Raw genomic sequence first — 23827 nt, 5'->3', positions numbered from 1 at the left:
CCCCCCCTCTCTTTATGAAGCTGGAGAGTTTCTCCTGGGGGTGGTGGGTGACTGGATGAGGTCATCCACCATCAGCAGCAGCATCGGTAACCCATCCAGACCCACACGTTCTCCCCATGCTGCATGCACCATCACCAAAACGCATGGCTCCACTTCGGGTCCCTGCAGTCCAGTCTGATAACAGAGGAGGCGGAATGACGTCACGTCAGCTCACCTAGAACGAAAACCTCTCAGATGTCTTTAAGACCCCCTCAAAATATATTTAGAAATGTGTTAAAACCCTAACAGAATCTCACATACACAAAAATCAGTCATTATATCAACTGGCAGAAAAGATCAATGTGTCGTGTGGAATGCCCCCCACCCCCCCACCCCAAGGGAACCTGGATCCATTTATTCATCAAGGTGATAGAAATCTTCACCTGGATCATTAAACCACAAAGGAAAACAAATCAAATGTAAAAACTGGCTTAAAAAGATGTTATCTTTATGAATAGACCTCCTTCTATTAAAAAAAAAAATTGCATTTAACATCTTTGACTATGGCACCCCCACCCCACCCCCACCCCAGTCACACATTCTCCTTGTCTCATTTACACTGCCTCCTCACTCCAGCACCTCCTCTGAAACCCCCCTATACAGGCAGGAACCCTGGAGCTTGCAATAAATGTGTGTTTCCATCCTCGCCCAGTAAAAGCCACGACTTTACAGGGAAGGGCAAAAGAGGGGAAAAAATTAAGGAATAGATGGAGAAGCAGAGACAAAGTTCTCAGAGAAGACATGCAAAGGCATAAATGACCAAAAATCAGCGGCTAAAAAAAAAAACCCACACTTTCAGCCAGTTCACTATGCTCCAATATGAAACAAACACACGCAGGCTAACAAGGTGTAGTGAGTTTTTGCAGAGAAACATTCAAGCTTCCTTATTATAAATATAAACAGCTGAACAGTTTTCCTCCAAATCCCTCTTCTTAGACTTACATTTAAAAAACACTCTCTTGTTGAAGGGATTCAGCAGCTGATCTAAAGATCTGTGGCTCTTTCTCTTTTGCATTGACTGCCCTCTACTGGCAGACTGTGCGCATTACAGGTTCAAAACTAAAAACACTGGAGGGTCTGTGGACTTTTCCTCACAGTCTGACCAAACTGAGAAAGAAACAAACTCATTGTAAATCAAAAATGTATCGTTGAAGATGCAAATGTTTTGGCAACCGTCCAAATGATTCCAAGTGGCCCAAAAGGGCCAAACACGTGGATCTAATGAGCTGTGGCTCTTTTCAAAATAAGAGTAAGAAGCGACATGTGGATTCCATCATTCCCTTAAAGCAAATGCACCAAACCACAGACGGAAAAATTAAACTGTCATATGTGAAATTGGTGCGTGCACATTTCATGCATCTTCTAATTACCAGATTCTCACTGTCGGTGAAGATAACGCTCAGCACTGCGAAGCTGAGGGAAAAAATGTAAATCAAATTAACCTGGAATAGCTGTTTTTTTCAGAGCTAAAGAGGTGGCAATGATGTAAATAGCAACAACAACAATAATAATAATAATAATGACAAGATTAACTAGGTGAAAAAAAGAATAAAAATAAAACAAAAATAAGTCTCAAACGTGACCATTTCAACTGTTCTAGAAGCTTTTTTTAGGGCAGGATTCAATACTATTTACATCCAGAATCCTTTCTTTCTGAAAATACAAAATACTCTTTTTTTTTGGGTGGGGGGGGCATATTTAGTCATAATGATAAGTAAGTTAACTACATTTTCTCTGCATTAAATCTCCCTTGAATAAATCTTTCCATTGGATGTTGCGTTTTTCCGGGTTCAGCCGCTCCAGGCGTCTCATTGGTCGCCGTTTTGTCTGAAACACAAATATTTTCCCGCCGCCGCGCGTGCCAAAGGTTAAAAGGTCAGCCAATGAATGACAATCCAGGTTTGTTTTTTTATAAAACATAATCAAAACCTAATATAATGCAACTCAAATGCTAATAAAAAAACTTTGTAAAATTGCTAATAGTTGAGAAAACTTTTCATATGTCATCCATTTCCACCAATGAGGTTTCGATCCGGTGTTTTGCTTTTTCCCAATTGGTTAGTTTGGCACTGGGGGCGGGTGCATCTCTGCTGTGGGTCAGATAACGCTCAGGTTGGTGTTTTCCTGTGGGCAGGTGATGGTAGAGCCCACGGCAGACTGACGTCAGTCCTCCACAGGTAAGCTGCAGGTTTAAGTGGTTTTAATGCACTGATTATATTGAAGCCTGAACCTTTGTCTGGGTATTTATTTCTGTTCTTTTATCTAGTCTTCCTGTTGATCCAAGAACTTCAAACTATTATGAAAAGTCTTAAAGCAAAGTTCAAGAAGAATGAGGTAAAACCTACTTTTGCTTTGTTGATCCTTCCAGGTGTTTTGAATAGAAATGTATTCTTTGTCATTATTGTCATTTGAAGAGGAAAGTGTGCATCCGTCCCACTCGCTGAAGGGTTCAGTTAGTTTTTTGTGCATGTATGTGGTCGAGCAGGGAGGATTTCATGTCACGGAGCAGCAGGAGAGCCCGGCTGCTAGAATCAGTGAGATCAGGTGACCTTCAATTATTCACAGGTACCAGCGCGGCCATGAAGTCCTCTGAAAAAGAAAGTCCTTTTAATTTAACCCTAGCTTTACACACGTGAACAAAACTTTATGAACAAAAGCAGAGTCCGAATATGAATGACTCCACATTCAAACAGGATAACAGCCCGTGTTTCATGCACTTCTTCTGCATTTATATAATTTATATATTCTTTTAAAGTATTGTATTCAGAAAAATCTACTTTTTTCTGTTCAATTACATTTTTTTAAACGTTTCTATTAAAAATATCTTCTTTCGTTTATTTAAAAACATCAGTTTTGATTTGATTTGACAAAAAAAGGTTTTTCAATCATCTTCAACCGTTTATCAAATTGATTTGGAAAATGTAAACACAGTTTTTTTAAGCGTTGTTTACATTAATGTTGACGTTCTGTTACGTTTAGTTTAATCCACAGTTGCCTTGACCTCATTTTAGGGCCTTTTGTGGCTTTTTAAATGGAGAACAGCACCTTATTTTCACAAAACTAGAACAATTCAAAGCATCGGGACAGATTGGAGTTCATTTGCCCCCCCCATCCACTTTTGCTGAGCTGTTACATTGCAAGGGCCTGATCTGTGACTGCAGAGAAACTGATCTGCCGTGCGTTCCCTGACAAAATGGAGAGAAAGAGGGGCGAATGAGGCAGTATGGAAATGACCATAAGGAGGGCAGTGAGCGCAGAAGGGGGGGGGGGGGGGGGGGGCTGCAGTGGACACACCGGCAGTGTCCCCTGCTAGCAGCCGGAGCAAGACGAGAGGATGCAGAGAGGGGATGCTAGGGTCTGTGTCGTGGTGCAAGCAAACTCTCCCCCCCTGGAGGTTGGATTTGAGGATATTCGCTGATGGAGGACCTCTGCCGTGAGGTCGTTCTGACCTCAAAGGGGTCTTTCGGATGGATCCCATGAAATTCTCAGAGGGATTTCTGTAATCTGATGTAGACAGAGAGCAGAGCCTCATCAAGTAGGGCAGTGTGTGCTGACTTTGTGTACTGTAGCCACATTTAGTAGTGTGGGATGCCCGGCTAGCATCATGGATCCTCAGCAGCCTGTTTTTAGCCTGATGAAGCGCTTCTGTCCCTGTCTGAGCCTGCTGCCACTACCAGTAAGTCTGCAATAAGTCAAGGGAAAAAAAACTTTTCTGCATCTGATTCTGTTTTGTGCAAACTTGTTGTTTTCTGATGGTTCTGGTGAATTAGCATCTGCTGACCTCCTCTCTTGCTGACCTCCTCCCCTCAGAGTCAGGACTGGAGTAAGAGTGATGAGAGGCTCCTGCAGGCCGTGGAGCAGAACGAACCCGACAAGGTCTCGGCCCTCATCGTCAAGAAAGGCCTCTGTCCCACCAAGCTGGATGCCGAGGGGAAGTCAGCGTAAGCTTGGCACTTTGATTTTTTTCTACTGTTGCACCTAGAGAACTATTTTTGACTGAATTTATTTCAGAGGTTGTCATGTTTGAGTAAAACGTCACTACTGGGACTGTAAATAAAATATATTTGTTGAATAACAAAGATTTTTTTATCTGGGAGAATCTTCAAAAAATGTTTTCTAGATCTTTAAATTCGATCATCTTCTGATCTATTTCCAAAGCCTTTCAATTATGATTATTTTTAGGCAAAATCAATACATCTGTGTCGTTTTCTGGGACATAGTTTCCGCAAAGCGGCAGGAGTTCATTGGAAATTCATGTCTGAGCTGTGGGTGGGACCATTTGCGCAGAGCAACCCCGCCCCCACTTCCCCTCTGTTGACACGAATGGAGCCACAAATACTTTCTTTTTCCTTTTTTTTTTTTTTACTTTAAATTTTTATTTGACATTTTACAATTGTTCAACAAATTCAGTCCAAAGGGTTGCTTTTCCACTTTTTTATGTGTTTTGTCTTAAAAAACATCAGAACTTTCTTGCGGCGTTGACAAATTCTCTCCATCTTCTTTGTTATTCTCAAAGACCATCGATCAAATCACAACAGTTCTATCTTTCAGGCCGCACACAATTCATACAATTAAAGTCATTCACCTCTCCCACAGTTCCAGTTACCACAGGTGTGCCCCAAGGCTCTGTCCTAGGGCCCCTGCTATTCATCATTTACCTTCTTCCCCTTGGTTATATCTTCCGTAAACACAACATCCACTTTCATTGTTATGCAGATGATACCCAGCTCTACCTCTCCTCCAAGCCTGACTCCCCTCTCCAAATGCCTTCTTGAAATAAAATCCTGGTTCACTGCAAACTTCCTTAAATTAAATAGTAACAAAACTGAACTCCTCATCGTAGGAACAAAGACCACCCTAAATAAACTCCCTAACTTCTCCATTTCCTTCGATAACTGCTCCATCCTTCCCTCCCCACAAGTTAAGAGTCTGGGTGTCATCCTTGACAGCATTCTCTCCTTTACTGCCCACATAAATAGCATCACCCGGACGGCCTATTTCCACCTCCGAAACATCCGGCGTCTCCGCCCCTCTCTCAGTCCTCACTCCACGGCCATTCTAGTCCACAGTCTCATCACCTCTCGTCTGGACTACTGCAACTCCCTTTTATCCGGACTCCCTTACAAAACCATTCACAAACTACAACTGCTCCAAAACTCTGCTGCCCGGATCATAACACAAACCCCCTCAACTATGCATGTCACACCTGTTCTACAAAAGCTTCACTGGCTACCAGTGTCTTTCCGGATTAACTATAAAATCCTTATCTTGACCTACAAAGCCCTCCATAACCTCGCCCCCCATATCTGTCTGACCTTATCCATGTTGCCATTCCCACCCGCTCCCTTAGGTCTGCCTCTTCACTCCAGCTTGCTACACCCACCGCTCGGCTTGTCACTATGGGGGGCAGAGCTTTCAGCCGCTCTGCCCCCCAGCTCTGGAACTCACTTCCCTCAGGTCTGGGGAACATGAACTCACTCCCACAGTTTGCTAAAAATCTGAAAACCCACCTCTTCAGAAAAGCATACCCACCCTAATTAATTTTATGATTACAATGTCTTGTTTGTTTTTAACTAATGTGTCTTTCTTTTAACTGTATTTTATTGTTCTCTATCTGTAAGGCGACCTTGGGTGTCTAGAAAGGCGCCATATAAATAAAATTCATTATTAATGATTGTTGAGAAGCAGCATCATTCTACGTAATATCCGTACCAACTGAATAAACATACTCGTTTAGGGGGTCCATCTGCGTTTTCTCTGAAAATAAAAAAATGTCTTGTATGTTTGTCTAGTCCTCATCTCAAGGAGCTCCTTTCCTCTCAGCATTTTTTCTTCTGCTCCTGATTTACAACAATAAAGTAATCCTCAGAAATGCAATTTCAGCTTAATTTTCCTTAAAGAGGTCCTTCAACCTCAGAAAAATGCCCCCAAGAACATGGTAAGAACTGCATTTTCATTGTAGTTGGCCTTTAATGCTTTTTGTAACTGAATAATTTCCTGCAACACAATGCAAAAGCTGGTTCTTGACTAAACCACAACTCAGCAATCTGTAGCTGTGAAACTGCTCCAAAGACTCGTCGACAAAACTCCGTATTTCACAAAAGTTCTGCTACTCGTCAGCCTCGTAGAACAGTGAGGCTGCTGGATGTCCGTCTGTTAAACTCCTGTGAAAACCTAAGCTTTTAAAGTTACCTGTTCATTCACCTGTTCTGTTTTTGCCGTGCACCTGCTTATTTTTTTCCATCAAATCTTCTTGCACAGCTATATTTAATGTATTACTTGATGATATTTCAACGGCATTTGCCTCACCGACCTGCTTTTGTCTTTGACTTTTGACATTTTTGTTACGGCCCCAGCATCGTAATATCAGTTGACGCTGCACAAATCTGAATATTGTTATGTATGATGCATTAAACAAAGCCAACATGGATTTTCCGTTTCAAGACCTTCAACAAACACTTTCTGTAGGTGATAATTCTCTGGTACTCCAGAGGATTTTCTTTTATATTTGAATTTGTAACACAAAGAACAGTTTTTATTTCTGTTGTTCTTTACTAAAATGTGGCTCAGGCTTTGAAGCAAACAATGTTTGTCTTTTTTATCCAGATAAAACCTTATCCTGGTGAAGGTTGTACAGGTTTTAGGCTAACCGTAGAGATCAGCCTTGTTGGTCATTTTCTCCTCTGTGTTTTCGTCTCACAGGTTTCACCTGAGTGTATCCAGAGGCCGGCTCGACTGCCTGGAGGTCATCATGTCCCACGGAGCAGACATCAGTCTTCCTGATGGGGCTGGTGAGGTTCCTTCGGGTGAAAATGTCTCTGTGGAGGAAAAAATGAAACATTTCATTCATTCATTCATCTTTTCATGTCCGTTTGACGGATTGAAGGCCTGAGTGGACTTCACCTCGCAGCCAAAAACGGCCAACCTGAGTGTTTGAAGAGACTCTTACAGGTAAATCTCTGTATAACTGTACATGCATTATTAAACGAGCACATTTTTCTGTTACTGATGGTGTTTTTCACAGGAAAGGTTGTCTGTGGATTGCACTGACAGCACTGGCAGAACTCCTCTCCATCATGCAGGTACGAGCTGCAAACATCCCAAACTGAGCATTGACCTAAAGCCCTGTGAACCGCTCACACACACAAACATTTTCCTTTTTATTCTCTTTTTGTCTCGCTCAGCGATCTGCAACCTGAGGCTCCGGAGCCTCTTTTCCCCCCCCCTCCAATATGCTTTGGTTTTGCAGAAAACTGCTGATGATCTGGATAAATTATGGGCTTTTGGTTAATTTGTCTGAGTTCATTAAGTTTAGTCATTTTTAACGTGTCCGATAATTGATCAAATTGATAGTGAAGGGTTTAATCAATGGTTAGAATAATCTCTAAGCAAATATTCTGCTGCACAACAGTTGCTGTTTAGAAGAAAAGTTCAAGCATAAAAGTGCCTTTAATTGGATAAAGTGTTTTTTTTCTCAATTCTAAACCAGCATTGCCCTGTTTATATTAGTAAAAGGAGAAAAAGGATGAAGGAGCACTAAAGTCATAGTGATAGAAAATGTGTGCAGTCTTCTTTGTTTCTTTAGATCCTAGTGATGGTTCTGTTTTGTTCAATTTTGAGTTTGGATTAAGTGAAAATAGAAATAAAGGGGTTGATACATATTCTAACCTTTTTCAAACTTTTGTTCAACATTGTATTTCTGTTTATTTTTGTTTTTCTGATTCAAAAAAAAAAAAAAAGGTCATGTCTGACTCTCTTTGCATCTTTAATTCAGGTAAATCTACTGATGCATGGGGCCCTTATTCGAAACATTTTATTTTGAAAGGAACTTGTGCCGCTGTCAAAACGAAGAGACATTACATAAATAAATATACTGGCTGGGTTTTTGCCCAAATGGCTCTTTTTTAGCATTAACCCTTGCATTATCCTCACATGCTACTCACACATTTCCCCCTTGGGGTCAATTTGACCCCAGGGATATTTGCCTTCAGAAAATGATTTACAAATAATTGTTAACCAAGTTTTTTGTGTTAGGGCACATTATTTGTTTGTTGAATACATAAATAGCCCCTTGATAATGAAACAGATCAGTGGGTTAACCTCTTCTCTAGCGCCACCATCAGGCCAAACGTATAAATTAGAAGTGATGTATCTTGAAAAGTTTTCGTACAAATCTTTTCTTGGGGTGCTCATTCCAGACTCTCACAGAATAAAGCCTATTGAATGATGTTAGTGACCCCCTTTCCTTTTATGAACATATTTACTTATTTTTGTCTCCTTTTTTGTGATATATTTGTGGTTAATCACTATAAAGTCTCACTTACGCCTCTTCTTTTGTTATCCGGACTTGGGACAGAGTGGCAGTGGCAGAGTTAGGGAGTTTTTTCTTTCTTTTTTTCTTCTTATTTTAATGTTTTTGTGTGAAACAGAAACTCATGATGAGAACGCTTTTACTGTACACAGGATGTGCAAAGTGACGTTTAGCAAAGTAAAGTGGCTTTCAAGTGTTACAGTCCAGCATTATAATGTATATATAAAATATATAATCATCAATCGAAAATATTTTACTTGAGATGATGATTTTAGAGGGGAGACGTGTAGTTGGAAAGACTTGGATGTGATCAACTCACAAGCTTACGTTGGCTTCCTCGTTTTGGCAGGAGTTCACACCTCACCACGAGAAACATCAAAGTTCTCGTGAGAAAATATCTGTTTTCTCCACCCCCCCTGTTATGTATCCACTCAAAAACCTGCAGGTGTGGGGATGTTAGGTCACAAACGTAGACAGATAAGTTTTACACAGGTAAAACAGCCTGGGGTCAAATTGCCCCCTGAGGGACACCAATGTATGCAAAATGTGATTAGCACATTGCAAAAAATACCATCACTACAATTTTATGCTTAATCAGTTTTCCCCATCAAATCAGTAAAGCCATGAAATATGAAGTAAAAAGAAAAAGGTTAGCTATTATTTTTTCATGACAAACATTGGATTGGGGTCAAATTGACCCCTAGGATAATAGGAGAGTCAAAGGTTGCAGACCTCTGAACTAAAGCAGACCATAAAACCTGCAGTTTTTCCATCATTCAATCAAATCTTGAAGTTGTTTAGTAGAAATGCATAACTGCAGAGATTCATCGTTAAAGTAGGACTTTTTATGGCCCCATTTGATCCAACAGCGGTCAGCGGTTGCCTCGGCTGCTCTGAGATCCTTTGGGACTTTAAAGCCAATCTGGATGTTCAAGACAGTGTAAGTTATGAATGCAATGTTTAATATGAATGCAAGTGAAAAACCATTGATTTCTCTTTTCTTTGATGTAAGGATGGAGCCACGCCGCTGATCCTAGCAGCCCAAATGAGCAGACTGGATCTGTGCGTCTTCCTGTTGGGTCGAGGTGCTGATGTCAACATGCAGGACAGTCAGGGAAGGTAGGGACAAAGCTGCTGCAGGACTTTCTGCTTATCTTTGCCCGCAGAAGGATCCTCCTCTCACCTTCAAGAGTGGGGGAGTTGTCGTCAACTGTTATTTATACTCATTTATTCAACTCAATTGAGGAAAAAAAGTTTCTAAACTTTACTTCTCTCGAATTAAATGGAGTAAGAAAATGTGGAGGGGGAAGAATGCATGGACGAACTGGAATGTTCGTCAAAATTATTTTTATTTTTACATAATTTTACATGGCGCTCGCTTGTAGACCATAAAGACTAATAGAAGTGGTGCATTGTAAGTAGATGAACACGAGTAAAGCTTTAACTTTTGTATTTTCTTCTGTCTCAAATGTTGTCATCATAACTGTTCTTGTTTTTACCTTTAACCCTTTCATGCCTGAAATTATTTCCAGTTCTAAAAATGTCATTAATAAAAAAAAATGGCAATAACAAGGCTCCCAATGAAATAGCTAACATATTTGATGACATAAATCTGACGCAGAGACCAAATCAGGACTTTTTACTTTGTTGGATTGCGGTTTTATTGAAGTTTTTGTGAACTCGGACTGATCTTTTGTCGCTTTGTGTTTGGGTTGGCAGATCGGCCTTGATGATGGCGTGTGAGAGTGACAGCATTGAGACGGTTGAGGCGTTGTTGAGGGGCGGGGCCAACACACAGCTGGTTGACTCTCTTGGACACAAAGCTGTTGACTACAGCATCACAACAGGCAACCAAAGCATCATTCTCACGCTGCAGAATGGGGCACCTGCAGGTACAGAGTGATAAGACCCGCTTCAATTCTCATCTGTGCTCAGACTGTTTCTATAATACAAGAAAATGTTAAGATGTAAATTTGCAAATATTAGGTTGGGGGTGTGAGGGGCTGTACGCTTCGGTGGGCCTGAAGTGCAAATCACACCAACAAATTACTCGACAATTAAAGGACCACAACGACAATCAAAAGAGCAAAACAAAAATACCCCCCCCGAGAAAAAACGTTGCTTTATAAAAATTAAAACATTTCAGAAACCGAAACAATTCCAACGAAATCAAATGAAATAAAAATAGAACAAAATGAATTTCCAGAAATCAAGATCAAATATTAAAAATAGAAACATGGTAATAAACTAGAAAAGGTAGATACTACGGGACATCACCGACTGGAAGATGACAGGTGAGTTTTTTCAAATGTGTCTTCAATGTCCGCATGCTAACAAAGGTTTTATGATTAGTACGCTGCATATCCAGTATCCCTTAAAGCCAAATTACTTTTGGTTGGAATGATGGAAAAACGTCGTTGTCCAATCAGTGGCGTCCCATAGTACCTTCCTTTTCCGGTCTCTTGTTGTATTTCGTTTGTCAACTTTTCATTTTGATTTCCAGAAATTACTTTTCTTTACTGAAACCTTTTGTTTCTATTTTGTTTGTTTTGCTTTCTAAAATGTAATGTTGCTTATTTCATTATTTGTTTTATTTTTTAAATTGTCGTTGCGACCTTCAATATGTTTGTTGGTGTAATTTGAACTTCAGGGCCACCGTAGTAACCTCGCAGGAGAGCGCGTAAAAGGATAGCTCAGTTGTAAGTGATGGGAAGGGAGGGCGGGCTTGCTCCAGACCAACACCACAACTCTGAGGTGAATTACTAATTAACTCCTGCCGCTCTGCAGAAACTATGTCCTAAAAACCACACAGGTTTTTTGATTTTGGCTAAAAAATAGCATGACCACAATTAAAAGACCACTGGGATCGCTTTTACAATGGATCAAATGATGATCGGAGTGCGTCCCTAAAACAGCTCATTCATGAATATCTGTAGAAAACGCTGGAAAAAGTTTTAATGTCATTTTTTTCTTCATGCATACTTTGCTTCAGGCAATGGAGACGAGGAGGTAACGTTGAGAAGCTGCGTTTTTCAGCTCTGAGGTCACGCCCTCATGCTGGCCGATCATATTGTGCATGTATTCCAATATGAGGTCATCATCTTTGTGTGCTGCTTTTTCTGAGATGGCTTTGCCTCCTTCTTCCTTTCGTGCTCACAGAGTTTGTCCCCTTCTCTCTGCTTCCTCCGTGTTTCTTGTTAAGTTGAGCTCGACCTTTGCTTGTCAGTGATCCTGCTCTCGCCTTCACGCAGCTCACCCCAATCCCCTCGGCTGCCTCATCGGTGCAGGGGGGCACCGCCCCTCGCAAACGGAAAGCTCCCCCGCCGCCCCGCTCACCGCTCCAGGTACCGTTCAGGCAGAAACCTCTCCCGCTGTGTCGGAGCCGTGCTTTGTTGTCATCTAACGGACCTCACTCTATTTTTGTACCCTTTTTCTGGAGGAAATCATCGAAACTCCTGATCAAATTCATTTCAATTGACTGTATATGAGAACTGGAGCGAGTGAGTGTGATGTCATCCATACAAAATGGTTTACTTCCAGCTCCGATTAAATGAAGTCAATTCAAACCCTATTTTTACAACATCAAGCCACCACGTTGAAGCCAGATGTCATCAAAAAGCAGGGATTGGTCCGAGTCGATCTGATTCCACGTTTCTATGGCAACCACTCAGGTCAATCAGGAGTGAGCTTGTTGGACCGCCACGTAAAAGTTGTTTATTGCTTTGTAGAAGTCTATGGGATTTTGGCTTCTTGGAACCAGCAGGTACTTCCTGTTTGGAACGCCAGGGGGGAGGGGCCACTCAGTTCAGTTCTTATAGTCAGTGGGGTCTCCTTTTTTTCTTTATTTAAGCATTCACTATTTTTTTTTTTTTTTACACGCTTCATAATCCTGCAGGTCCCTGGTTTGCAGCCTTCTCCAAAACCTTGGAGTCCCGCTCCAACGGGGAAGTCTCCTGAACCCCAGAAGTCTCCCTCCCCCTCAGAAATGCAGCAGTCAGCCCAGGTCGGCGCCGTAAACGTCGTAAACTGACTGAAATCCAGCCCATGAGAACTTTTTCTGCTGCTTTGATTGATGAAGGTGGAGGACGAAGAGGTGTTTGAGGAAATCCGCCGGCTGCGTCTGGAGAGAGGCCGTCTGCTTCAGAAGATCAAAGCCTTGGAGCAGCAGCAGCAGAGCGCCCTCTCCGCCTTGGAGGAGGTGCAGTGTAGCAGTGAAAAGTCTCCACAGCAAGATTTCCCTGCACTTTGCTGTAACACATACGATCGAAACCTTTTTTTTCACCATTCAAAACATTCAGAACAATTTCTTATTTACAATGTTGGCCTAAAAAAAGGATTTGTCTGTAGGATTTGATGTTTAGTCAGGTCCTAACAGTGAGTTTGACATGTTGAACAGCTGTCCCAGCTGAAGCAGCGTCTAGAGGAGGCGGAGTCAGAGAGGGACAGGCTGCTGGAGGAGCTGAAGGGGGGGCATGTGATTGGAGCAAGTGACTCTGAGGACATGGATGAAATGTTTGACTTCCCCGGTATGCAGACGACACATGTTTTTCAACACAGAGGATGCTCGTGGACGGAAGTGATGTTGGTCCTTTTTATTTAATTTTTTTTCGCTGTGTTGTCTTGAACTTCCCTTTCAGAAAAGCTTCTCTCCAAGCGCTCCAGAGCCTCGCTGGCTGAGGATGACGCAGACCCGGAAACCGTCACTGAGCTCCGCAGACGAATCGAGGAGCTCACGTCCCAGAACTCTGAACTTGTGCTTAAAGTGCAGGCAAGCAGCCCTAAAACGATGCACACAATGTGTTGTACAGTCAATTCAACACACAGCTCCCTGGAGCTCATTAATGTAAAAGCATCGTGGGTAAAGTGATTACCAAATGGGTCTGTGGCAGAGGTCCTGTTTCAGGGGGAAGCCAAGTGATCCGACTGGAGCATTAGCAACGACCTCTTCAGTGTTAAAGTGCTGAACTGATGCACTTAGCTAATTGTGTTCACACTGGTATAAATACAGCCGACTGTCACCAAATGCAGATGTAGATTTGTCTGCAGCTGGGAGCCAATGTGGCTTCATCAGGTCAAAGCTGAGAGCTTGACTTCTCCTTAAAAGGTCTAGCAGAAACATCAGACTGTACCAAAACCTCCACGAGGGGTGTCAATGCGTCAGAATGGATGATTCTGCTTTTATCCAGGACAGTCTTGTTCCATTCTGGGAGAACTTCCAATAATGCTTTAAAGACGTCATGCCGTTATAAAGCAAAACAAATAAAAAAATCTGTGTTGTTTTCGAAAACAAGGTTTCTGCAGAGCTCCCTGCTTAAGCAAAGGAGAGCTTGTTGTCCGTCCAGCGTATTTTCTATCTACGTCACAAATAAACTGCATTTTTTCATCTGCTCCTGATTCACAACAATTCAATTAAGACATACTTAGGAACGTAGTTTGAGTTTAATTTTAATCAAGATGGAATTTCTTGAAATAAGTCCTCACATGTTTTTAACTTATTGATAAATGTTGCATATGCTTTTTTATAAACACATTAGAGCTGCACAACATGAGGGAAAACATGCGATGTTCCTCGGTAGAGATACATGACCAAATAGCTGAACAAAAAACAATCAATACATCATTTCCATTTAACTGCAACAGTTTTATCTAAAGACCCACTCCAATGAAAACCATGGACATCTATTTCAGACACTTCTTGTTTTTTTTTGTTTTGTTTGTTTAATCTTGTCTTTTTTAAATTTATGTCAAAAGTAAAATACACAGTAACAAACAGATTCTTGTGTGAGACTGTCACGTGACATTGCATAAACCCATGAAAACAAAATTGCAAAAACCCAGGAACATTTTTCTCTTGTCATTTTATAGTGTTTTTCATCCTTTTACAGTGCTTTTCTACTCTTTAGAAAGCCCAAAGAGCTTTTCAGTCACAGTCCCATTAAAAAACATTCACACTGTAACCACCAGGAGCACCGTGGGGTCTTTTTTTCCCCCCAAGCCTTTTTAAATGAAGATGACATGCATGGCACCAGTGGGTTCGATTTTGACAAAATTGCAAAAAGTGGGAATTTTATTTTGGAAAATGGGTTTGTTCCTTCGGTGAAAGTTTTTTCCATTCTTCCTACAGATGTTGGAGATGTTTGAGAAAGATGACACGGACATGCAGGCACCCAGCACTGACTCTGTCCCCTTAGCTCAGTATGAGACCCTCAGGAAGGAGTATGAAGCCCTCCAGGAGCGCCTCTCTCAGGAACAGGCTTCCGATGGCGACTCCACCGCAGCGGAGGAGCAGTAAGTCAGTGGATGTTCATCTGGTTCTCCAAGTCTGCACACCTTTATTATTACCAGCTACAGACCACAAGCAGGGGTTTTATGTGATTTCAATCAGGAACTTAGATGGATTTTTAATATTAAGCCTATGATATTAATTCTAAATGAGTTTTATAGATTTATAGATTCTAAATGCTTCAATTTTTGAAAATTGGACAAAAAGTTCAAATTTTAGAGAAATGTGAATCTGGCTATTTACAATGGAAGTAATTAGTACAGTTAAAGTAAAAAAAAAAAAACATTTTTAATTTTTGTATAAAGTATATGCTATACTACCTAAAATCATTATTTGAAATAACAGCTTATTACAGAATTTACAGTATCCAGTGATCCTTCATGTATCATTGGAGTTGTATTCTACTCTCAAAGTTCAAACCTTTTTGTAGAAAAACAAATCCAGTTTCATCGAATGAAAACGCTCTGATCATTATCAAAGATTCATGTCGATTTGTTTACTGATTCTATACAGAACACACGGCGCAAAGGACATTGATTGACAGTAGTGATCTGCAGCCAATCAGGACGCAGAACACAATGCACTGTAAAAATAAAATAATCCAAAAAATTCTAGATGGACTGCATTATAGGCATAGACCAAGCAATGGAAAACTAAAAGAAAAACAACAATGAAAGGGTTAAAATCAGTTTGTTTACAAACATCAGTGGAAATAGCCAATCACAGGCCAGTATTTAGCCATGTGACCTCCAATGGTACTGTTCAACAAATCCCTGCCATCCTTGCTTTAGCTTCATGTTTTAGGCAGGTTTTTGGTCTCTAGGGATGTTATTTCTGACTAATCACACTATCTAATCCTTAATAAGTTTAATTTTCAAAAGTGACAAATACTGGTCATTTACTTCTGCACAGTCAGGAGTGGAGAAGCCTGTGAGCTAACTGTAAAGCTTTGGCATTACAGAGTGATAGGTTGAAGCTCTGGGTTTCCTGCTGAACTGCATGTTAAATGCAAACGCATTGGTTTGTTGGTTCCTGAGCTGGTCCTTAGAGGATGCATGACAGGAATAGAGACTTCACAATAAAATCATGGACTCTTCCCTCCTCGTCATGTATTGCTTGCACGATTCCTTCTGGAGGTGTCACCTTCAACTTTCCTCGGTTTTAAAGGGACAACCAGAAGCCCCAGACGGCGGGTGCAGATCCAGAGAGCCTGAAGGCCCTGAAGGAGAAGCTCCGCAGGATGGAGGAGCAGTTAGCCTCTTCTCAGTCTGAGCTGGAGGAGCTGAAGGAGCAGATGCGTCTCGGGGTACTTTCCGTGGAGTGTGGGGAGGGGGATGCTGCAGCAACAGTTGCTCAAGCTGCAAATCCGGAGCAGAGCCAGGAGGCGCAGCAGCTGAGGGCCAGGGTGACCGAGTTGGAGGAGGAGCTCGCGAAGCAAAAGGGCGAGGCTGAGGGTCAGAGCCAAGAGGACGGTGACATAATCAAACAGCTGAACGAGAAAGTGAAGGCACTGCAGGCTGCACTGGATCAGAAGGAGTCGGACGAGGACTCCAGCAGAAAGGCAGAGGAGACGGCCAAGTCTCTTCAAGACAAAGTTGTTGAGCTGGAGGCGGCCCTGGCAGAGAGTAGGACATCAGAGGCAACAGATGGAGATCAGGCCCGCCGCCTTCAGGACCGTGTGACCGAACTAGAGGGGGAGCTGAGAGAGCGTGTCCCGCGCTCGGAGCTGCAGGAGGTGCAGGTGACTCTGAGGATCCAGTGTGAGCAACTCGCCAGGGAGAGAGCAGATGTGGCTAGAAGGCTCAACGATGCCCTCCTAGAACTGGAGAGGCTCCGCCCTCCTCTACATCGAGATGGTGACGATGAAGAAGAGGAAGACCATTCTGAGCCCTCTGTCATGTCAGGTGTGCAAAGGTATCTCTTTTTGAGCACCGAACGAGCATTCATGATGACGATGTAACGTCTCCGTCCCATCAGAGCACTCCAGTCGCACCGTAGCAGCTATGAGGGAGGAGCTGGAGGTGGCCCGGCAGGAGGCCGCGCAGGCTCTGGAGTGTCTGTGTGCAGAGCGCGAGGGTCGGGCGCAGGATGCCCTGCAGCGGGGAGATGCTGTGCCTCTGGCGAAGCACAAAGACGCGCTATCTGCAGTGTCAGAGCAGCTAGCTCAGACCCTGCAGGAGCTTCAGGAGGAAAAAAGTCTGAGGGCCAGTGCTGAGGAGAAGGCCGCCAGACTGGAGGCCAGACTGCAGGAGGACGCTGTTCCCAAAGAGGAGCATGACAAAATCAAGGTCAGACCAATTACAGGAGTCAGTCAGGGGGTTTATTTTAAAAATCAGTGTGTATGAATTATAACTACAATGATTCATTTTGAGTAAAATTTGTTGCAAATAAAAAATAAAAAAATTAAGTTTTGTATTTTGGAATGAAAATGGATGAGGATCTGAAATGAGAAAACAAATACAAAGACGACTTTGGTTCTGGTTCTGTTCATGCAAGTTATTAAAACAAGACATTAAATCATTTTTTTAGTTTACTAATATTCTTTTTCTCTCAACACAAGCCCATCATACTGTATATACAGTTCACAGATTATCAAACATCTGCTCTCAAAACAGAAAGCATTTGACCAAAAAACTATTGTAGTTAGGAAGATAAAAGAAGTGATAAAAATTAATTTGTGTCCGTTTTAAACATTTGTAAGTTATAATTGATATACTTTGGGTTTATGCATTTGGAAGCACAATAAAACTTTATTTTTTCCCATCCAGTTGGAATTATTTCAATTTTTCCTTAATGTTTTAAATATTTCTTTTCATTTTGACAAATCAACAAAAACAAAAACAGAAGTTCTAGTGCAGGAAAAATGGAAGGGAACCGAACAAAGAAAACCTGTCTATCGGCCACTTTTTCATTTTTTGAATTAAAACAATTGTACAGTAAAAAAGAAAAATATATATTATATACAATACATAAAATATGAAAACGGTACGTCAATAAACATATTTATAAATACATTTCACAATCAAGCATGTTTGTGGTTTACATCAAGGTGTTTTGCTTAGGATATCCTAGACATTAGTTCTAATAATTCGTTCCTGGAATTAGGCAGCACGGCTCGTTTATTGTTAAAGAAGCTCTTCCTTAACACATTTTATGAAGGGTTTCTCTAATTGTTTTAGATTGTTCCAGGTCTTGAGTTGAAACACATCTTTCCTTTGTTTTAATCTAAATTGTGACAAAGATAAAATCAACTATAATGACTTTGTCTTTTTTTCCTTCTTTGTATCTTGTGTGGCAGACAGTTCTGCTGTGCTTCATGCATGAATGTTTAAAAATCTTTGGTGGAATAAATCCTTTATTTTCAGTATTTTTAATTTACTGAATAATCGATTGGATAGATTTCTGCTAGAGATAATTCTTGATCCCTTTAAGAAGAAAATTAAATTAAAACTGAAATATGTGCCGCCAGGATCAGCAATTTTGTTTTTGAGGATTTTAGAATTGTCTTTTTAATTATCAAGGGAATTTTATCACACTCATATTTTCAAAGAGGAACCATCTGGTTTATTTAACAATGTATTTTTGCTTCAGGCTTTTAGAAATATACACACCAGCTGCTGCACGCTGTTTTCTGTACAGCTTTTCCGTCTCCCAGAAAGCTTTGCTGCCGTTTTGACAGCAGGATTGTAAACATTTGTTTTGCTGTATGTCAGGCAGAGCTTGAGCGCACCCTACAGGCCAGCGAGAGCAGTGCAGCTGCAGCTCGGGAGGCTCTGGATGAGAAAGAGATGGAGCTGAGAGAACTGAGGTCTCAGAGGGCTGCAGAACAGGGTCTGATCTCCAAGGGGGACCACGAGGCCCTGCGGCTCTCCCTGCAAGCGGAGATCAACGCCATCTCTGCTCGCTTTAATGACCTCACTCGGAAACACGAGAAGACGTGCACTGAGGTAGGGGTTTGAGCGCCGACTGTACATGAGAACTGGACCGAGTGGGTGTGACATCACCCGTAGAAACATGTCGGTGAAGGTTCTCCTTCATCCAGGTGGATCCATCGTGGTCCATACAAAATGGCTTACTTGGCTCCAACTAAATGAAGTCAATTCAGTCGCCATTTTGTTTGCATTATGGACACCGCCGCGTTGGAGCCAGACGTCATTATGTAGCAGTGATTGGTCCGAATCAGTCAGAGTCAACATTTCTATGGAAATCTCTCTCGCCAGTCAGGAGTGAGCTCTTGAAGTCCACACCGCCTGATCTGTAGTCGCCATTTTTCCAGAAATGTCACATGATCAGGGGGAGAACTTGATTATGTTCACCTGCTGGGTTGTTTCTGTGATGGTTTAAGTATGGAGAAGGAGGGCAGGTCCTAGTATTTTTTGTTGTTGTTGTCCACTTCATTTATCAAGTTTTTTTGGAATGATTTTGGAAACCTTAGAATTCTTTTTGTTTTGTTTTTGTCCTAGAAAAAACATAATGACTTTGTGGACCGAGGAGTATTTATTGATTTTGGCGCATTGCAACTGACATGGTAATTTGAAAAAGGAATGTATTCCCAAACATTTCTGCTTCATATTAGTACAACGCTATTCAATTCAGCTTTATTTGGACAGCACTGCTACAGAGCATCTCAAAGTGCTTCCCATGTTAAAATAGATATTAGTAAGATAAAAAATAGTAGTTAAAATAGTCATAGTAAAAACAACACTAAAATGAATAGATAAATAAAAAGACATTAAAAAAATAACCCAGCACATGCACATCCCACCAGTACAACCAAAATAAATAAATGAATTGTTAATTAGATTTATAAAATCAAAGGAAAACGTGGACGAGTAAAAACTATGTAAAAACTTTACCAAAAAGATGAGTTTTAAGTTTTTTCTTGAAAACCTCCACAGTGGATGACGCCTCAGGCTGTTCCACAGGCGAGGCCCACAGCGCTGAAATATAAAATAAAATATCAAGTTTTGTTGTCAAGGAACTGCAAATGAAACTTGCATAGCAACAGAATAACACGACTCCCTAACTGGTTCAGGTGTTCCAGGTCCAGAGGGAGGCCCTCTTCCACAAAAGTGAGCGACAGGCGGCCGAGTCGCAGCTGGCGGCGGTGCGGCAGCAGCTCTCTGAACTCCAGGCCCAGTCCAGTCACATCCAGGAGCTCCACAGAGACATCCAGGAGTCCCAGGGCCTTGTCAAGGAGAAGGACCGCAAGGTGGGCGACCGTGGATCCAGGAGGGTCAGAGGGCAGGAGGATCAACTCATTTTGTCTTTGCAGATTACAGAGCTGTCCAAAGAGGTGTTCCGCCTGAAGGAGGCGCTTGGGGCTCTTTCGCCTCCTCTCGGTATCACCTCCACCTCTTCCTCCTCATCCGCCCATCATGGTAACCCTGGGCAACAAATGGCGCTGCAGAACAGAATTGCTATACTCACCCAACAGCTCCAGGTGAGAAAGGTTCTGCTAGAAAAGCATGTGATGTAAAATAGAATAAACGCCAAAAAAAACAAAACTATTTTTTAAAGACATTAAATCTCTTACGACGAAGCATTAGGGCTACCATTACAGAAAATAAAAATGGATATGAGAATAAGTCTAAAAGTCTAAAATGTACAAGAATAGCTGTCAAATTATCAGAAGAAAAAAAGTAAACATTTTACGAGAATAAACTTGGAAAATAAAAACTGTTGGTGTAATCGTCCATCTACATGACCATTTCTGGCCATGTCAGACGCCATCTCGCTGTTTTTCTTACTAAACAACCTTTTACCTCATAAATCTGTGACTCGCATCTCCTCAATTTATAACCTATGAAATCATAACTTTATTCTCATAAAATGTTTACAGTTTTATTCTTGTAAAGTTGGTGACGTTTTCATAATTCTGAGACTTCTCTTGTAAAGTATTGATGTTTTTCTTCTAATTTTATGACTATTCTTGCAGATGTTTTACTTAATCTGATATATTTATTCTATTTGTACTGTCTGTCGTACTTTATGGTAAATTCTGACAGTTTGACTTTTTTTTCTAGGATTGGGAAAGAAAGCACAAACAGGTGGTTGCTGTGTATCGCTCCCATTTACTGTCAGCTGTGCAGGTCAGTTAGTTGATTCAATATAGACTCACCAATTATAATATACCTTAAAAGGGAAGGTTTACATGCTCTTTAGAGACCCATTCCAACAAAAAAAAAAGTGTTTTTAACATGTTTCTTGTGGCGTTTTTCTGAAAATGGAGGACATATTGTTGAAACTAGAAGTCTACACACACAAAAGTAAACATTTCCTGTTTTAGGTCAATCACAATTAACACAATTATTTCTATTTGCTAAATATCAGAATAATGAGACTATGGGTTTTTTCTTTAGACACGTTTTTATTACTTGTATCAAAGTCCAAAATTCACATGCGCCAAGTTTACTATGCCTTCAAACAATTTTGGAAACTCCAGATGATGGCGTCATCTCTTTGGAAGCTTCTGATACGTTTTTCGACAGCATTTGTGTTAATTGGAAACAGACCTGTGGATATAGTGGGGCACAATTAAAACACACTTGCTTGTTTGTTTGTAAAACATCATAAGACAGTCAAAAGAAATCAGTCAAGATGCTAGGAAGACAACCATCTGGTTCATCCTTGGGTGCAATTTCCAGATGCCTGAAGGCGCCACGTTCCTCTGTTCAGACAAGTATAAACATCATGGGAACGTCCAGCCATCGTATGGCTCAGGAAGGAGATGGGCAGATTTTTTTTTTACTTTGGACAAACGCTCAGAAGTTCTAAAACATGAGACACTGTGAAAATTGACATTAAAGTTAAAAATGCTTCTTCTGCTTAGCTGAGCCATCATTCTTTTGCTTATTATTGCTGTTAATCTAATCCCAATCACATGTGCAAAATAATTATGTGTGCTTCAAATCTTATCGTTTTGTTTTAACAAACAGTTCTTAAAGAATACAAACTTTTTTTATCAATAATTTGCTCTGCAGGATTCACAGATCACACACAGGTCTGTTGATTCAATGTCAGCAGATAAACTTTAAAGTATCAGAGGATCCTCAACCATAAATTCACAAATCCTACTTAATAAAAATGAATCAATGCTACAAAAGAAAGAAAGTATGAATTATTGTTAAAATGTTCAAAAAATGAAAATGTCTTCATCCAAAGAGACAAAATTGTGAGTAAAAATAGCTGGTTCGGTTTTAGATCTTCAGACACCATGTTAGATAAATATTGTGATTTAATTGGTTAGAATCTGGACCAATCAGCAGCTGTTTGATGGCAGCTTTGTCACACTAAACTGAAACTAATGTCAGCAAAATCAAAGATAGGAAAAAAGTGAGATTTTGACACAACGCATGCAAAAACACGTGTTTTGCAAACGCAAAAACATTTTTTAAAGAAAAAAAAGTTTTGAAAGCAAAATAAAAAATAATTGAAAAGCAAATATTTAATATTTTCATTTGCAACTCGTAAGGTTTTATGTGTGGTAGAAATATCACTACATATGGGTCAGTTACACCAGTTCCATCAGGAGGAATGGGGCAAAATTCCCACCAAATCTTGGGAGAAGCTTGTGGAAAGACATCCAAGACCAGGGGTCCCCAAATCCAGGCCTGGAGGGCTGGTGTCCGACATGTTTTCCAACCAACCTGCCATTGAAGCTCCTTATTGACTAAACACACCTGATCCAGGTAAACCACAGCAAATAAGGCCGGTTTTCTGGAAAACCAGCAGGACGCAGGCCCTCCAGGCCAGGATTTGGGGACCCCTGTCCAAGACGTTTGACCCAAGTGCAGCAGTGTAAAGGCAATAGTACCAAATACTAATGAAATGTATGTAAACTTCTGACTTTGTCAAATAAAAACTTAGTATTAAGAATAAAAGTAATAAAAACTTGTCTAAATAAAACCTACAGATACTTTCATTATTCTGATATTATTCAAAAATAAATAATTTTGTTGATTTACCTAAAACTGGAAAAGTTTACTGTTATTTCATGTCTGACTGAGTAAAAAAGGCATTTGTGTGATTTTATGTGGTGTATGTAAACCTCTGGTTTCAACTGTTTATGAAGAAAACAAAACTCAGATTTGCATTTCTGAGTATTTTTTATTCAAATCGCTGTGAATTAGGAGCAGATGAAAAAATGCTGTTGGAAAAAGCCTTACTGGTACAACAAAGGACCCACAGCAACAACAAACCATAAAGCTTTGAAAATAGATCAAAAGATGCCATTACTTTAAAAGAAACAGAAAGAAAAATCTTTAACTTAATAAACATGTAAAGTTTGGAAGGAGATGAGCATAAAACTACTGAAACGTTGATGTCTTTGAAATGCTATAATATAGTTTGTGCTTTTGTTTTGAAATCAGGGTCACATGGACGAAGAGGTGCAGCGTCTTCTCTATCAGATCCTGAGGATGTCACAGCAGGGACCATGAAGTCTTTCTCCTCCTGCAGCTTCTGCATTTTAACCTTCAAGGTCAGAATTCATGAGGCCTTGTTCCCAAAGCCAAACCCTGCAGTTTGTGGTCAGATATTGCTGCATGTGACTCTTCTTCCAAGCTAAGCATCAGCTTAGCGATGCCTGATCAACAGTTGAGCAGTCACATGACCCAAAGGGGAGTGCCTTTATCGTTTGTTAGGAGTTCATAAAAGCAGGACGTGCCTGCAGATGAAGTGTTGATTTTGATGGCAGAATCGTGCTCTAACTGTGTTACTTGACCACTCATTTTATAACATGTTGTTATAATAAAGATTTTTGCTTTGCACATGTTTATTTTTCATGATTGAATGCATAGAGTCCAATATTTAAGTTATGCATCTTCCGACTTTTTATCATCTACTTGAACTGAGCCTTAAAATGTAGTTTTACTTCATTTTCATTAACCCACTCATACCAGGGTCACTAAAAGAAATAAATACTCAGTTTTTAGTCCTTAATTCTTATTTTTTTGGTTTAGATTGCTTTTTTCACAAAAAGTACGTGGTGCGGCGGATTGTCACGGTAACATGACGGCTCGCTGAGCCGGCACCGACCTCGATTGCAGCGGCAAAGGATAGCGATATCTATGCTGATGATCACGATGTGTCAGTAAAGCATCAGATCAGAGAAAATCACCTCCTACCGCTTGTTTTTGTCCAGATGAAGCAAAAGGTTGTTTTAAAGAAGCCAACGCAGTCATACGGAACAT

General features: G+C 40.8%; 1 protein-coding gene across 1 annotated transcript; it reads left to right on the top strand.

The window, feature by feature from the left end:
* Positions 1-2157: 2157 nt before the first annotated feature.
* Positions 2158-23142, top strand: ankrd24 (ankyrin repeat domain 24). The gene is made up of 24 exons (XM_078945426.1): positions 2158-2216; positions 2306-2373; positions 3850-3980; positions 6742-6830; positions 6926-6990; positions 7064-7121; positions 9220-9290; positions 9363-9469; positions 10070-10242; positions 11343-11359; positions 11602-11694; positions 12246-12353; positions 12429-12548; positions 12747-12876; positions 12988-13213; positions 13455-13506; positions 14454-14638; positions 15801-16537; positions 16611-16921; positions 18347-18580; positions 19669-19845; positions 19909-20076; positions 20660-20725; positions 23006-23142. Exons 2-24 carry the CDS (start codon positions 2338-2340, stop codon positions 23072-23074), a joined length of 3423 nt encoding a protein of 1140 aa, XP_078801552.1. The 5' UTR covers positions 2158-2216; positions 2306-2337; the 3' UTR covers positions 23075-23142.
* The last annotated feature ends 685 nt before the right edge of the window (positions 23143-23827 follow it).

The sequence above is a fragment of the Oryzias latipes genome, chromosome 4 (assembly GCF_053564925.1).
Source record: "Oryzias latipes strain Hd-rR chromosome 4, Olatipes_Hd-rR_3.1".
NCBI classification, from domain to species: domain Eukaryota; kingdom Metazoa; phylum Chordata; class Actinopteri; order Beloniformes; family Adrianichthyidae; genus Oryzias; species Oryzias latipes.
This window is presented reverse-complemented; position numbering and strand designations above follow the sequence as displayed.